The sequence below is a fragment of the Typopeltis vanoorti genome, chromosome 21 (genome assembly GCF_054136105.1).
Source record: "Typopeltis vanoorti isolate ZY-2024b chromosome 21, IOZ_Tvanoo_1.0, whole genome shotgun sequence".
Taxonomy (NCBI): Eukaryota; Metazoa; Arthropoda; class Arachnida; order Uropygi; family Thelyphonidae; genus Typopeltis; species Typopeltis vanoorti.
In genome coordinates, this window is record NC_143569.1 from 57,609,412 (window position 1) to 57,627,400 (window position 17,989).

At 35.8% G+C, this 17,989-nt stretch overlaps 2 protein-coding genes across 10 annotated transcripts in view; one reads left to right on the top strand and one right to left on the bottom strand.

The window, feature by feature from the left end:
- The window catches only part of LOC150094875 (acyl carrier protein, mitochondrial-like), a 109,521-nt gene extending 93,131 nt beyond the window's left edge, over positions 1-16,390 (top strand). The window contains exon 6 of one of the 3 annotated variants that reach the window (XR_016550112.1): positions 10,968-16,390. The gene's annotated coding sequence lies outside the window, so the exon portion shown is untranslated. The remainder of the gene's footprint in view (positions 1-10,967) is intronic. The other 2 variants (XR_016550114.1, XR_016550113.1) reach the window with 2 other exon arrangements.
- The window catches only part of PGS1 (Phosphatidylglycerophosphate synthase 1), a 94,494-nt gene continuing 87,455 nt past the window's right edge, over positions 10,951-17,989 (bottom strand). For all 7 annotated transcript variants that reach the window (XM_090410917.1, XM_090410915.1, XM_090410912.1 and 4 more), the window contains exon 9: positions 10,951-11,083. In XM_090410917.1, the coding sequence (XP_090267043.1) occupies positions 10,964-11,083 (120 nt within the window). In that variant the 3' untranslated portion in view covers positions 10,951-10,963. The remainder of the gene's footprint in view (positions 11,084-17,989) is intronic.

Sequence of the window (17,989 nt, forward strand, 5' to 3'; positions counted from 1 at the left end):
ACAACGTTAACTCAGTGACTCCGAGAGAGAGAGAGAGGTGTCATTGTGGGCTGTCATATTGGTGGCATGTCCATACGTGTCATTGCCACTCAACAGGAGCATCCAAAATCAACAGTTCATGATTTGATCAACCACTGGAGACATTCTGGCCTCACTAGCACAGGAAAACACCCAGGATGGCCACTGATAATGACTGATAGGGACAGGAGGATGTTAAAATGGGTGGCACACAAAAACTGGCTACAATAGGCAAAGACCATCTCTGATGAGTTCCAGAGCACCAGTAACACCATGTTGAGCACGAATACTGTATGAAGAGAACTCCATTTACTGGATTTCTACAGAAGAGCAGTGGCTCATCTGGCCTGGTGCAAATGGAGCATGTGAACTGGACAATTGACCACTGGAAAAAAGTGCTCTGGAGCGATGAATCAAAAAAAGGACAAAACTTTTTTGAAAACGGTGAATGATTTGATGATAGAAGGATAAGATGTTAGAATTAGGAAGATGTTGTTACATCTTTGTCATAACACAATGTGCACTTCTTTGAAATAGGGCACAAAAAACAAACCACAATTTAGTATGCTGAAGTCTAGTTATAAAGAAATAGCTCAGCTTGCATCTAAAAATCTTGCATGTTGCTCAGCCATATGTACCAGCAAGATTCAGAGCAAACTTCTCTACAATAGATCATATCCACACTATTAATCAAGTAATAGAAAAAGCAAATGAATATAGTTTGCTTTTTTTCAAGCATATTTAGTGTTTATCGATTTTAAATTTAGTGTTTATCGATTTTAAATTTAGTGTTTATCGATTTAAAAAAAAAAAAAAAAAAAAAAAGCCTTTTGATTCTCTATCATTCAGAAATAATGAACAGCTGAAAACAATCCGAGCAAAGTCTATCAGATTATTAAAACTGTATATCAAAACGCAACACCCAGTATAAAGTTAGAACATCAGGGAAAGGATGTTGGGTATTGGGAAAGGAGTAAGGCAAGGAGATCCTATATCACCCAAATTATTTTCTGCTACATTAGAAGTCTTTAAGAATGTTTTATAGGAAATTTATGGAATTAACATCAGTGGAAACAAAATCTCAATCACTTATGTTTTGCAGATGACATTGTTCTTTTAGCAAAAAATGAAGCAGCTCAGGAAATGCTAAATAATATTAACAGAGAAAGCAAGAAAAAAAGGTATTTAAAAAAAAAAAAAAAAAAAAAAAAAACTGATAAGAAATTCAGATCAAATTGAACTAAAATTAGCAGATAATCCTATTGTAATTGTGACGACTGTGCATTTACGTTGGTCAATATAGACCTCCTTAGTTAGTTTTAAGGAGAAAAAACAGCATAAAGAAATAAGTAGAAGAATTGCACAAGGAAACAAACCATTTTGGCATAAAGATTATCTGTTAGGAGATTTCCCTGTGGGGGAGAGGGTGCATAAGAGTCAAAGCTGTATAACTGAGAGGAGATCTCCACATAGCCTTTAAAGGAATCAGTGTGGAGAACCGACCAGGGCTTCTGACCTAATATCCAATCTTCACACTCTTGTGTTGCACCCTGTTAAGTATCTACCTGGATACTGAACAACTGAGGATGGGGTGGCAATTTGGAATTTAGCCGACCAAGTTGTATTCTTATTGGCTTAAACCACAATATAAAATGATGGTACAATGTGAACAGAATTTCATGCTGGCTGGGGCATCACCCGATTAAACAAGGGACCCCCATTATTTTTGCCAGGAACCAGGGCGAACAGCGAAAAGTCAGCTACTGGAACAAATACTAACCCCCCCCCCCCCAAACTCAACATCACCATAGGTCAAGATCAGTACTATCAACATTAGAAGCCTCAATGGAAAAGGAGCTAGCTGAGGAATTGAATAAGTACCAGATCGACATAATAGGGATGACTGAAACAAAAACTGGCGAGATCATTCTGAGCAATAAATACAAATTGTTAAGGGTCAACACTAAATATGAGTTTAATCTTCTTGAATGGTTGGCAATATCAAGTAGAGTGATGTGGGCAAATATCAGAATGGGGAACTGAACAATGATACTTATTTGTGCCTATGGTCCCACAGAAGTTTCTACTAGTTAGAATTAGAGGAATTTTTTGAGGGTTCAGAGAAACCAACTGACACAAAGAAAAAACAAAAGTTGTTCCTTGTTGGGGATCTTAAATAGCAGAGTAGGAAATGATTGTCAGTCATACAGAAATATTTTGAGAAAATTTGGAGAAAAGAGCAAAGCTAATAATAATGGCAAATACCTGTTGGATTCTGCTCAAGACATGGACTGGTTATTATTAACACAAGGTTCAAACATAAAAATGTGCACAAATTAACATGGAGAGAAGATGCAAGGAATAAGAAAAGTCTCATTGATTGTTATTGTTGATGTTTTCTCACTGTGCAGGATACTAGAATGTACAGAGGATTTGAAATTGGAAGTAATCACCATTTAGTCTTGAGCAGGATAAAATTGAATTTCATACTGAAAACAAAAACACATAAGAAAGTTTTAAAGCGAATAAAAGTTGAGCAGGAATACATTAGCAGAGCTAATCTCAGGTGATATGGTCACTTAAACAGAATGGGTAAGGAAAGAGTAGCAAAACAAGTGTACTATGCCAGGTTGGCAGGAAAACGACCCAGAGGAAGACCAAGATATAGGTGGATTAATACTGTACAAAGTGCCTTAGGTGATAAAAATATAAGATTTGATAATGTTTGAGTCTTGAGAAGTAGCAAACTGATTTGGAGGAAAATTTTTGATAGGAAGTTAGTAATGATGTAAATTTTTCATGTAGTACTATCTTATCCTGTACACCCCTTGAAGGTACAAGGCAGGAATTTGATGATGATGATAAAAGTTGAGCAGCTCTCAGGTGTAAACTGTAGACTAAAATACACAAACATTATTCAAGAAAAAAATGAAAAAGTTTAAGAACAAGAACCAAACCTTGGAGAGTCATTGGCAAATCTGGAAGAAAACATTGATTGATTCAGCCAGAGAGGCATGTGGTGAGGTTGTCTGCAAGCATAGAAAAATCAGAACCCCCATGGTGGACACAGGAAGTTAAAGAGGCAGTCAAGGAAAAGAAGAAAGCATATAAAAGTTCCTGGCAAATAAGTCAGCTATGCTCTTAGAGAATACAGAGACAAATGTAAGAAAGCTAAACAAAAGTCATGGGAAGACTTTAGTAAGAACATAGAAAATAAATATCATGAAGGTGGCAAAATATTCTGGAGGTTGAAGAAGCTCAGAAATGGAGGAAAGAGGCTTTTCTCTTTAAAAACGAGCTTTATAAAATTCCTTTTACAAAGATGCAAAAGGAATTAGAGATGATAAAAGAGACATAAAAAATTACTTCTAAAAATTCTAAATGAAACAAGCAGTGACAGCACGGTGGTCAGGCATGTAATCAGGAATACATATCCATACTTGAAGTAGAAAAAGCCAAGAAAAGCCTGAAATGTCGAAAGGCAGCTGGAGTAAATGATATTTAATGAGAAATACTCAAGCATGAAAGTATAAAGGTCTTAGAGTGGCTGCACTGCATAGTTCAGAAGGCCTGAACAGAGGGACAAATTCTGGATGATTGGAGTAGAGCTCTCGGTACCCAAATATAAAAAGGGAAATAAAACAATGTGAGAATTACAGAAGTATTTGTCTACTGAATGTTCCTGGTAAGATTTATGCAAGTATACTTGAGAAATGGTCGAGAAGGATTGTGGAAGGGAAGCTTCCAGAAGAAGCTGGATTCATGCCAAATAGAGGCTGTTGGGATCAGATTTTCACTTTACAACAAATAGTTGAGAAATCATGGGAATATAACAAAGATCTATATTTAAGTTTTGTAGATGTGGAAAAGGCATATGACAAGGTGCCAAGAGAGAAGCTATTCAAAACACTAGTTTTGTGTCGTTGGGGCATGATATCAACTTAGTCTTTATTTGAATTGTAAGTCAGCAGTTAGAATTGAAGGAAGTACAGGAAGATGGTTTAATGTTAAATCTGGTGTCAGACATGGATGTACAGGTATCCCTTGCTTAACGCGAGATTTGATTAACGCGGCGAAATTAATTGCAGCAATCCCTCGATATAATCCCTCGCAGCTAATCTTACAACTACATGCAAAATGTTTAATATAAATATTCTTACACAATTCAGTGTATAGCTTGGAGGTCATGAGTAGCTGTGCATTCTTATGTTATGAGTGATATTCTGCACTGTTTTTTTGCTCAGTTTGGTTTCACACATGTTATGTAAAGGGTTGTGATATTTGACAGTAAATTGTATCTGAGAGATACCGCAACCTCCGATGTCAGCATGGTTTAGTTGTTTTTTTTTATTCTTTGTTCAATAATTTCTAGATTGTAACTGAAACTCATGTATTACTGAAACAGAGCCAAAGGCTTATTTATCATACATGTCCTCAAGGGGATGTGTTTTACATTATGGAAATACTAAGGAAAGTGATCTGGAGCTTACTCCACCTTTACTACGAGTTGCCCATAACATTGCTTATGCTTGCATCCACCGAAACATTTAGTTTCTATATATTCGGCACGAAACTCTTGTAGTTTCTGTATTCGGCTATGAAATAATGTTGGATTCAATATCCACTTAATTTGCCATCATGTATTATATTTGCAGTGTTTTATTGCTTGTTTTTGCCAAGGTCTGGAGGGTCATTTTGCTTGTTATTGTAGAATTTATACCGATAAGAAAAAAAAACTAACTGTTCAAACGGCTCTTGATAACTTCAAGAGCCGTTTGAAAATTTGGCGTTACAAAATTTGTCTTGCAAAGTGGGCAATAGCCCGAAAAAGTTTGGGAACCTATGTTCTAGATCATCTAAACAAAGATCAAGCACTAAAACTATTTAAATTATTGCTTAAAAAATTCGATACGGAATGGCTAGGTTTCCTAAACCTGTACACTCAACCAGATGAACCCGAAGATATCGAGGACAAAGTTGAAGAGATCAGAGATCAACAACATGTCCATCTCCCTACCTGAGAACCACAAAAAGAAAAATGGACCACAGTTGCAAGAAACCTGAGAGAACATAACATTGATTGCTCCTGGGCCAGAAACACCGACGAAGGAGTAAAAATTCAACCAACAACAGTCGCAGACTACAGAGGGATAACAATAATGATGGATAACAACAAACAGTACCACACCTTCGCACTAAGCAGCGAAAGAAATCTCAAAGTTGTACTGCGAGGTGTCACTAAAGGCACTACCGCCGAGGAGACCTCACCCAGCAGGGCCTAACACTGATCAAAGTCAGCCGGATTCTTAGATCTGATAAACGACCGATGCCATTAGTATTGGTTGAGATCCAGAACATGCAAAGACGAATTTACGACACAAGTCCACACAAACAATGCTGGATGCCTCAAGATATATGCCACCTACAACTCTACTGACAGCAGACCTGGATGCTGTCCTTGGCACCACAGACCCCACCATCATAGCAGGAACTTGAACGCTAAACACACAGCATGGTTCAGCTCCACCAACAACAGAAGTGGACGCATACTACACAACTACTCAACACTTAACTCAGTTGTGGTAGCAGGACCTACTGAGCACACTCATTACAGCCCTCATGGCAGATCAGATGTACTTGACATAGCTATCCTTAAAAACATCAGTTATCAATACCAACTAGAGATGATCAATGAACTGTCATCTGACCACAATCCAATCCTAATCAAACTTGGCACGCAAGACCAACTGCCTCCCCAGCACACCTTCATATCATGGGACAGGCTAGCCAAAATCCTACCAGAATACATTGGCCCTGTACCCATCATCCACAAAAAAGAAGAAATAGATGAAGCGGTAAGCAATCTAACAAACCAAATCAAAAAAGCACACTAGAAGCAGTTACCAAAACCACAACCAATCACCCAACCAGACAGCTCCCAGAAAACATCATGGACCTCATCAGAACAAAAAACAAAGCCAGGAAATGATACCACAACACAAGAGCCCCACAAGACAAGAAAACATTTAACAACAAAGTCAGAAAAGCACTTCAAAACCACAGGAATCAAGATTGGGACAATAAACTGTCATCACTCAACCCAGAAGATCACACAATATGGAAATTTCTGAAGATCTTGCGCACCAAACACAACCCTCTACCCCCCCATGCAAACTGCACACGCTGATAAAGAAAAAGCAGAAGCAATAGCAGAAAACTTAGAAAAACAATGCAACCCATCATATGACAACATAAACATCGCCCACATATATAAAGTCCACCAGCAGGTCAAGCGTACCTTAAGACAGACCTCAGACAAACCAGGCAGCATCACCCCCACTACTCCAGTGGAAATAACCAACATCATAAAACATCTAAACAACAAAAAAGTTCCAGGTCCAGATGGAATTACAAACAGAATCATCAAACTACTCGAAAGGCTATTGTGCACCTGGTTAACATAACCAATGCAATACTGAGGATACAACACTTCCCCACTGCATGGAAAACAGCCGACATCATTCCAATAAAAAAGCCAGGAAACAATCCGCAACTCCCCCAAAGCTACCATCCACTAAGCCTGCTTTCCAACCTAGGAAAGATTGCTGAAAAAATCATCCTCTCAAGACTACAAGAAAAATCAGACCAATTAGCAATAATTCCAAACGAACAATTTGGCTTCCACCGTGAACACAGTACAGTGCAACAAATACACCGACTAGTGGAGCATATCACTCAAGGATACAACTGGAACCTTCACACAGCTGCAGCCTTTCTGGATATTGCCAAGGCCTTTGACAAGGTATGGCATCAAGGATTACTCTACAAACTCATTCAGGCCAACATTCCAACAAACCTTACCTGTCTAATAAAATCATACCTTACTGACAGATCCATGCAGATAAAAATAAATGGCACCATCTCAACTAGGCACCAAATCCTGGCAGGAGTACCACAGGGATCCCTGTTGGCTCCTTTACTTTTCACAATCTACGTGGCTGTCATTCCACAGAACCTTAGGACTACCATCACAGCCCTATATGCTGATGACACAGTTATAATGACAAGATCTCTCCGCCCACACCTGGCGATCAGTCGTCTCCAGGACACCATTACAAAGATAGAGAAATGGTTCTCGGACTGGAGGATACAAGTAAACCCCATCAAAAGCTCAGCTATACTATTATTCACCAGGTGCAAAGCCTTCATCCAAGATGACATTCAACTCCTCAGAAAAAAGATACCATGGCAGCCAGAAACCAAATACCTTGGAGTACAGCTAGACAAAAAGCTAAATTTCAACAGCCACATCAAGCTCATAAGCACAAAGACATCCAGAACCATTGCCCAACTCTATCCCCTGATCAACCGCAACAGCAAATTGGATACATGCAACAAGCTGCTACTATATCAGATGGTAATATGACCAGTAATCACATATGCATCCCCAGCATGGAGTCACACATCCAAATCTAACATCCTGAAACTACAGAGGATACAAAACAAATGCCTGCGGATGATCTTGGACGCCCCATGGTTCGTCAGAAACATGCAGATCCACAGAGAAACCGGAACCCTAGACATCCATTCTCTCCTTCATGACCATGCGGAAAAGTTCTTCAGCAAGGCACACTCTCATCCCAACCCATTAATCAGACAAGCTTCCAGTTATTGTGAACATGACTAGCACAAACATAAAAGACCCAAGGCAATCCTGCTCTCAGCAGAACAGAGCTAACTCCATAGTTCACAAAGTGCGAGCATAAGGCTCACAACCCCCCCCCCCCCCCCATCAAGCTTCTTGACACAGACAAAGGGGAAAACAAAAAGCATTTTATGCTTCACCCAGCAAGTCAGTAACGTTGTTGTTGTAATTACTGGTATCTCTTCTGGGTCTGGCTCCCACTGAACTCTTGGAACACTAAGTTTTTCTATTCATATCCAAGATGGACTTGAAGGCCGAATTACAGCATCTGAAATTACCACAGCCTATAAATGCCAGACAAGAAAATCCCCAAGACCCGATGGTCTAGGGATAGAACTTTACTGCGAGGCCTGGGATTTTATTCTTCCCATTCTAGTTATACTGTTCAATTTTTTTCTCATCAGGACACATACAAATGAACTTGCAGTAAGCAATAACGTCCTCATTCCAAAACCTAATAGAGATCATACCTTCATCAGTAGCTGGAGACCTATTTCTCTATCTAATACTGACTACAAGAGATTTTTCTGCATTATCAATAACAGGAACAATGAGATACATGATTAAAAGCACACAGGTGTATGGCATTCCAGGCCAAGCAGTAGAATCTAATCTGTTTCTGCTATTTAATCTAACTCAGCTTAGTTAACACGAAAAAGCAGCCAATGGCAGCGCTATCAGTAGATCTTCCTCAAGCATATGATAATGTCTTTTGGTATATCCTCCCTTTCTGTTCCACATCCTCTGGCAAATTGGTGTGGGAAAAGCTGCTATCCGTTATTAAAATAGCCTATGCCAATTTAACTACCCTGCCTCCTCATTAATGGGTTCCTATCAGACCTAGTCAAAATTCAAAAAGAAGTCAAGCAACGTTGCCCTCTTAGTCCATTACTCTTTGCATTGGTTCTTGAACCTTTCTTGCAGGAAGTGATCAATACACATGCTGTGTGAGAAATAATAGTAATCGGCATATGCTAATGTTTCGACTACTGTTATTTCATATATTATTACTATTATGTCATATATATATATAGCCACCATTTATATTTATAGTTATTATTGCATAAATAATTATAAATAATTTATAATTATTTATGCAATAATAATGTGAGATTCTTTCAGGGACTTTGTGAAGTTCAGTAATATCACCTCTGCCCTTAATCTGGTTACAACCTACAACTCGGTTGTAACCAGATTAAGTGCACATAGATTGCCGAGATGATCCTCTCCCCTCCCCCTAGACAAAGCCAGATTTGATCAAGAATTGGGAATTTGTCTGTTCTGTCTTTATTGGTCTTTCTATTTTGCAGCTAGTGTTTCTCTCTCTTTGGTTTATATTTATCCACTTCTTTTAGTAGCCTATATCTTCCTATTCTTATATAAATACTCTTTCCATTTGTTTCTGTATTCCTTGACATTTCCATTTAAGTTGTAAATACATAGCTTTCCAATGTGTTCAGTTTTTATATGATGTAATTTAGTGTATCCTTTAATTGTTCTTAAAAATCCCATCTCTGAAGCATATAATAGATTGGGAGAGGCCATTACTTTATAAAATTTAAGTTGGATTTCTCATCTTGTTTCCTTTTTATTCAGTGTGTCTTTTAATTGTTTTCTGAAATTTATTTATTTTTTCATCTGTATCTTTTGTCTTTTCGATATGTTATTATGCAATATGTTAATTCATAAACTTATTTTTGAAGTTTATTTTAATCTGATCATCTGCATATAGCATTGTATTGATAACAGTTCTGGTTAACAGGATACCTTGTTCTATTGTTATTTTCCATAGTTTAATAATTTGATCTGTCTATATATGTGTGTGTGTGCTGAATATAGTAGGAGGCAAACTACATCCATTGCACCTTGATTAATTTCATTCTCTTCTATTAATTTATACCTAATCATAATTTTTTTAGTTAATATTTGTATACTCCATAATTTTTCTCTCTGTATTTCTTCCATGTCGGAAACCATTTTGTTCTTCTGAGAGCAGACTGTTTGCAGTATTTCTATGCATTTTATTCAAAATTTTACTGTAAATTTTGTAACCTATATTTAATGTACCTATTCATCTGTAATTTCTGCAGTCATCTCTATCTTCTTTCTTAAATATAGATATAACTTTAGCTTTTGACCAGTCTGATGAAACTTCAGATTTCCTCTGACAGTTAATAAATAACTTTAAGAATCCATCCATCCTGTCTTACACTCATACGTAGACCCACACTTCACCATGTGAAACCGAAATTGAAGTCCTATGGAATAGGTTGATTAATTTCTTATTCCAGGAGTGTCTGTAGATGTGTGTGTGTGTGTTCACAGGGCTGGTTTGCCTGTTTCCAGGTGAAAAAACCTACCTCTGTATGAGACAGGCTAACTCACCTTTAGTCAAAAGAGACCAGATAAAGGTTCCTCACATCATCGATGGGAATCTAACCCAGGTCTTTTCGACCAAAAGCTCAGTCTATACCGACAGAGCTATGGAAGCTTAACTTTAAGAATATTGGATGTAAATATCCTCCACTGTACTTCTAAAGTTCTATATTTACACCATCTTATTTTCCATTTTTCCTATTTTCCATTTCTGCTCGACTGGTGCTTGAGGCACCAGTCGAGCAGAAACCTACTCCAAACATTGAGGCTTTCAATTCAATCTTCTGAATAATGAAGTGTAGCTGTTGTAAAACTTTTATGCCTCAATATTTGAGCATTTCTGATCAAAATCATTTACTCCATTTGCCTTTCTACATTTCAAGCTTTTAATGCTTTTTCTAAGCATCTACCACCATTCTGTTGCCTCTTGTTTCATTTAACAATATTTCAAAGTAATTACTCTAGGTATCTAAAATTTTATTCTTTTTAAAATTTCTTTAAAACTTAGCTTTTGAAAGCTTGAAAATTTATAAACATTCTTAAGTGGGCGATGAATTTCTCACTCGGTGCAAGACAAGTCATTTTAGACCTGCTAGAGGTCTGAAATGACTTGAAAATTTCCATATTTGGTCTCTAGAGTAGTTTTCAGAGTATCTAACCCTTAGCTCATCCACAGTACTAATGTATGACATGTATAATCTTTGGTAAGTGGAAGTCACATGGAAAAAAATTGAAAGAATTCTGCATAAAATTATTTATTTACACAATGATGTCTTTTACAATGAAGGGTGAAGTTTCACTAATTTACAATGGATATATATTAGTATATATTATTTAATATAAATTTTATATATGAATTTAAATCTAGAAGTAGCTCTGGATGAAAGGTGCTAGTAACTTTAGCCAGAAAGAAATACGCCTATCAGGCCTCTGAAATGTTTCTGATGTAATAGGTGTAGTGCGCTGAAACAGACGTTCTTGCTCCTATGAAGAAAAATACTTATGCTAAAATGTATGCCTTCATTAATTAATGTATTGCAATAATCATTAAAAAAAATGTAAACTATAGTTCATCAATATTTTTTAGTGTTTTTAAAAATTGATTTCTATAATTATGTACCACTTTATGGAAACTAAGAAATTTTAAATTCATATGATGGAAAGTGATTTGAATGAATGAGTAGAATTATCAAAATTCTCTGAAAGAATAGGTTGATCACTTGTCATTTATTCAAATATGCCTACTGTATAAACATTTTAGATTTTCACAATTTATCACAAATCTCATCAAAATTACTATGAAGTCAATTTTTTTTTGACTGATTATACTTTATAAATCAGCTAATATTGTCATGAAAAACTAGTCAAAAAGTTGGACTTTATACAAAGTCCAACTTTGTATAAAGATCATATCATGAATTCTATTCGTGTATGTGACAGCCACACAATACACAAGCAAGTATGATAATATGAATGGTAAAATATTTATGGAGTTTTTTTTAACTTATAATTAACAAGCAGATATGTACTGTCTCATGAAGCCTGCTTTTCATGCCACCTTCTATGCAGCTTTGGGTTTATTTTTTTTCTGGACACTTCCTTTTACTGTATGCCACAGATGCGAAACCCATCAACACTTCTGCGCATGTCAGAAGGAGAATCCTTTCCGTTGATTACCCTAATATCAGAAAGGATATTAGGGTAATCAACCTGGGGTGAGTGTTTATTATTATACGTCGGGAAAATTAGCTTTTCTTTTATGAAAATTCTAGTTCTCAAAGTGGTAACTATTTTGCTTGTACAACAGTTGGAAAATTTACATATAAAACACTTGTTTTCGCATGTTGGTGACCAACTCATACATCCTTCATTTCTTTCTCCCCTTATATCTATAATATCTATTTAATGGATTGCAATTCCAAGAACATCAACAGCATAAATATTCAAACCCTTACATTAAGGTTTAAATATTTCTGAAATGTGACATGTGTTACTCATGCAAAATTTCATGGAGAATGATATCTGGTCAGTATTTTCTTCAGTTAGTAGTCTCCTTCACTAAGACTATAGAACAATAATGAAAATGACTGTGTGGAAGACAAAGAATTAAAAGTTATTCATCAAAAAATGCCAGATAACAAAACCCACTGTTTAGTAATGATGAATCTTGCTAATTAAATTAAATATTTAGTCAGTTAAAAAGTCAAATGTCAAGCACCTTACTTTCAGAGATGTCATTCTTTAAAATAAAGGATTTTATTTTGCACTTTCTTTGGATATTTTGATGCATGAGTCAGTGCACATTAGCTTCGTTATACTAACAGAAATCTTTAAAAACAAACATCTTCAATATTAATATTTCTTATAGTTACTAGTATTTAAATGAAATAGAGTAGCTCAATAATTATCACAATATACACTAGGATCCAAAAGCTAAAGATGAATTACATTTTTACCTGTATATAAACAACTTTTCATGACTACAGCCAAATGTGCACATAAATTTGTCAGCATACTGATTATTATAATTATTTCGTGACACCTCCAAGGAGTCCAAAGACTCATTGAGGGAGGCCACCTACTCTACAACTCTTTCTCTATCATCTACTGCTCAGTATTTTTTTGTCTGTAAATTGTGTGTGTGGCCTAAAGGCCAATTTGTCTGTATGCGGGATGAAAAACCCTGCTACCTTCGTATGAGATCGGCCTTAGACTTTTTCCAATTTTGTGTAATATAAATCATATTACACAAAAAATGTGTTATAAATTTCATACAAATTAAATTGCAATACTTTTGACAATAGTTACAAATTTCTTAAGGATATAGTTAAAGAATTATTCTACAGTAATTACTGAAAACTATACAGAGAGATTTCAGTATGGAATGTGTCCACCCCAAACTGTAATGCAGCTACATCACAGCACCAAGTGATTCAGGAGTCCTTGAGGCAAAGGCCTTGTTTTCTGGAGGGGAATTTCAAGCAGTAATGTGTTTCCCTATTGTGTCCCAAACATATTCTATGGTGTTGAGATCTAGAGAGTGTGCTGGCCACTCGATTCAATTAACCTCAATCTCCATTGCTTGTGTACTGTGTGTGTCATTGTCATCCATAAAAATAAATTCTTTGCCTTCAGCGCCATGGAACAATCGAATATAACACTGAAGAACTTCGTTGCAATATCGTTCACCAGTCATACTCCCTTTTTCCAGCACTTGTAGTTTGTTGTGTCCATTAAGCATAATGCCTCCCCACACCATGACTGCCCTATCTATCCTTTCAAGAACATTCTTGCGATAGTAAACAGTACCACTTTCATGCCAGATCAAGTGTCATCTAGAATCGGAGGAAAGACTAAAATGACTCATTTGTAAAGAGTGCATTAGCCCCATTGGTGTCGTCCAATTTTTATGGATACAACAACATCGAAAACATACTCAGTGATGAGCTGTGCATAAAGGGATGCAGACTACAGGCTTACTTTAGCAGATGTCTTGCTACAGTTTGTCAAGATATCTACATACCTGTGTTTGAATGGAGACAACTTGCAAGCTCACCTTCCATGGCACATCAATTACGTTTTGCTATTATAACCAAAAATGTCTTCATGTTCCATGGTAGAGTGAGGATGACCTCTTAGCAAAAGTCTGGAACATAATTCCACTGGTTTGAAAAATTCAGAGCCTGAATACAACACTACATGAGATTCCAAACTCTCTGGCAATATCAGTAATTCTATAGCCTTCTGGTAATTCTCCAGTGCATGAAATCATCTAGTGATATCTTTGAGACATCCAAGACATTACAAGAAAATAAAGTTTGCAACTTTATTCCTTCATGAAAAGAGCTTCCTTCAAACCCAATTCGCTTAGCACAGCCTATTGCCTTTTATCCTGTTGAGTGCTACCACGTGACCCTTTGCTCACAGTTCAAACATTTGAATGTGTACCTGTTTTCTACTCAAAATTGTCAGTTATACAAATTTCCACAAGCTGATTTGTCTGAATTTGCGGTTGTAATCTTCAGCTGTTTTGTTACTGGTGGCTTCTTCAGAATTTGTAATTAGCACAACAGATAATTACAGAGTTATCCAAACACTGAAAAAAAATCATTACAAAAGAAAATAAATTTTTCCTAAATGAAAATGCAGGGTCACATGGCATGCATTAGTTGTCATTAGATAAAGACAAAATAATTGTTGTAAAAATTAATCTGACATTGATAGATTTTATGCTTAACATGTTTCTTCTTAATCCCTTCATTGACTGTCTATCCTTTAGGATTGCTAATCATAATATCAGAGTGAATTTCAAAACAATTCAAACCGTTCACAACCATCTTAGGTGGTCTGGTCTACATAGAGCAGACAAGCCATGGATTTGAGGTGAAAAAGAAGGAACGTGTTGGAGATGTTGATCATAAAAGAAAAGATCTGGTTTGGACCACCATATCTCAACTATTTAGAAGAAAACTTTTATTATAGATTTATAAAAGAATCTTTGACAGGTATCTAACAGAAACCAAGGACTTATATTAAACGATATACAGAAATCTCTCATTAAATCTTTTAATGTCTCAGATTTGCTTTTTCCAACCGTTATCTCCAGTCTTTATCCGATGATGGCTAATATATGCCGTGAGACTTGCGTTCTTCTTTAGGTGAAGCCACCAATTTTTTGTGAGTGAAACTGGTTTGTACAAGTCTTAAATCTAATGACTAATAAAAAAATAAAAAAAATCGTTAATCCTCATTGTTTTTTTTTTTTTTTTTTTAGCAAACAGTGTTTGCTCATGACCAACTATTCATTTTTAATATCACAAACTAAAACAAAACCATAATAAAAACATGTTTTCAATCACTTTTCTCTGTCAGCTTAAAAGTAGAATAATGTTCTCCATCAGGTAAGTATCCTTCTTCCAAATTTAAACCCATAGGAAGAATAATGTATATTGAAGGGGAAAGAGCAGATTATAGTAGAGGTTTATAGAGGGAACTAGATATAGGCCAGAAAGATCCTATGGCCTTAGAGTACTCTAATAGCATAAGGGTCATAAAATAAGAAGAGTTGGCTGATAAGGCTTTATAGAAAAGATTAAAGTGAGTGGATCTTCCTCAAAGTAGAGGATAGATCCATTAGGAAAAAGAAAACCAGGACGTCCTCTTAAGAGATTCAACGATGACTTCTAAGGCCAGAACAGGCCACTCTAGATCTACCAAAGATTTGGTAGGCCTAGAGCGGCCTACCATTCTTTGTCTTGAGTTCTTTCAGTCCAGTCCAGGATTCCCATTTCAACTAAGTCTTTTTGGATGCTTTCCTCCCAGTGCTGTTGTGATCTTCCTCTAGGTCGCTTTCCATCAGGCCTGATCTTGAATGCTTGCTCAACGTTTTTTTCCACATGTCCAGCCATCACAATCTGCTATCTCTGATTTCAGAAGTGGAAATCTATAGAGTTCATATAGTTATTGATTATTGTCTTCACATATTCCAGTCACATATAATCCAGTTAATTCAAAACTGTAAATTATCAACTTCAAATTACATGAACACTTCTGCAAAATTGTACTTTGTGTTTATAGAAGAGATGTTGAAACAAAATGCTGTTAATATACATTCTGCTGAGAATAATGATAAGGTAGAATTGGTGTAAATCTTAATTTATTGTGCTCTTCTTTCAAATAAGGAGTATACAGTGTGTAAATTAATTTCATAGAAGTTATTTTGAATTTGCTGCCAACCTGAGACAGCTAAGTATTTGAAAGCATGTTTTTATTATGGTTTTGTTTTAGTCTGCATGATATTGCAATCACTTTTCTCTATCAGCTTAAAAGTAGAATAATGTTCTCCATCAGGTTCCTTTCTGTCTTGAGTTCTTTCAGTCCAGTCCAGGATTCCCATTTCAACTAAGTGTTTTTGGATGCTTTCCTCCCAGTGCTGTTGTGGTCTTCCTCTAGGTCACTTTCCATCAGGCCTGATCTTAAATGCTTGCTTAACATTTTTCTGATATATTACCAATTGAGCTTAGCATCTCTGTCATGGTGAAAGTGTCACTTCCTGAGAGCTGATGTCTGTGTTGTCACCAACATAGCAATTTATAATCCAATGTATGAAATCGAACTATTTTTTAATGCCAGAGTAACTTAAAAATGTTATAATTCCTGAATGAAACAAAACAAACTTCATTTTTTTAAAAAAAATCTTTATTAGATGGCAACATGTTCTAGCAAGATGCAACTGAATTTGAATGAAATGTACTGTAATAGTTTTTAATAAACACATTTTATAAAAAAGCATGCACTTTAATTGTGTACCTCTTTTATTAGTTTTTACATGAAAATGTCTTTCCCCAAACAAAGAAAGATCAACTGTAAAAATTGATTTTAAAACAATGGACAAATAAACTGTTTTATACCTATTTAATAATTTATCCACAGTATGCAATCAGAAAAGATATGAGACCAAGCATGAAGACTTTTATCCCTACACTCTTAAATCAACAGAAAGTAAGCTAGATAACTGAAGAGCATCATACAAGCCAACATAATATCACATAGACTTTCTACATCACAGAAAATGTGTACAGACACTTCTTTGGGGATATTGAGAATTCTGGTTAAGTTTTATTTACCCTTCACTCAAGTTGAGGAATGTGAAACAAAAGCATTAGAGAGGGAAGAAACAAAGATTATTTTACCAAATGATATGGCTACATCCTTTCTCTTAATGTTACATGGTGATCAGCATTCAATTCGATAAAGTTATGGAGACTACTACCAAGTTAAGATTTGATTAAGTTTAATTTCCCAATGTTTCAACCTTTATATTAAGGTTAACATCTGGATTATACAATATATATATACACACACACACACTGTGACAAGCTACAATACAATTCAAACAGTATGCTAAAGTAACAATAATTTGGTCAACCATTATTATGCTGGCGTGAAAAAAAACTAGATCAAAGCTACATCAAAATCCTATTTTACATGGCCAGAGAACAAATTAATATTTAACCTTTAATATAGCAAAAGTGGTGGCCTAATCAGTATTTAAAATAAGTGTTGTGGTTTGTTAATAATTGATTAATCCTGGAGTACTTCAGTCCTAATTATAATGTTAGAAAAAATTGTCTTGGTCAAATGTGTGCCATCCATGTTTTGAGATTTTTAGACTATCATTATTATTGAGATTAGGGCAGTTGATTAGAATTTCAAAGGTTTCTTGATATTTGCACTCATACCTTTTTTTAACATCTTGATATAAGAATCCACAACATGGATTCTTATATCAAGAACTCCCAACATTTCTTGGAGAAATTAAAAAACATCCGTATCGCTGAAGATAATATTATGGCTAGCCTGGATGTCACATCTCTGTTCACAAATATCCCAGTTTCAGAAGTCATCGACATCTTAGAAAACTTGTTCCCACCAAACATCACCAAGTTGTTCATACATTGCTTAACTTCAAATTATTTTACATGGCAAAAAACATACTACAAACAACTTAATGGATTAGCCCTCTCTCTCCTTCTTGTGCCGACCTATCTTAGAAAATCTGGAAACACATGGTTTAGGTATGTTGATGACATCTTCATTTGGAATTGCAAAAAAGAGGAACTAACAGATTATCTAAACAAAATTAATTGCTTCCACAACACTATCAAGTTCACACTGGAACTAGAAAAAGATAATAAACTTCCATTCCTAGACATCCTTATTAAGAAATGAACTGATAATAGTATCAACCTGTCGGTATATAGAAAACCTACTAACACTGGATGCTACCTCCATTTCGACTCGTCTCACCACATATCCCAGAAACTCAGCATTATCCATATGCTCAAAAGAAGAGCTATACAGTGTACCACAGATCCTGGCCACTTACAA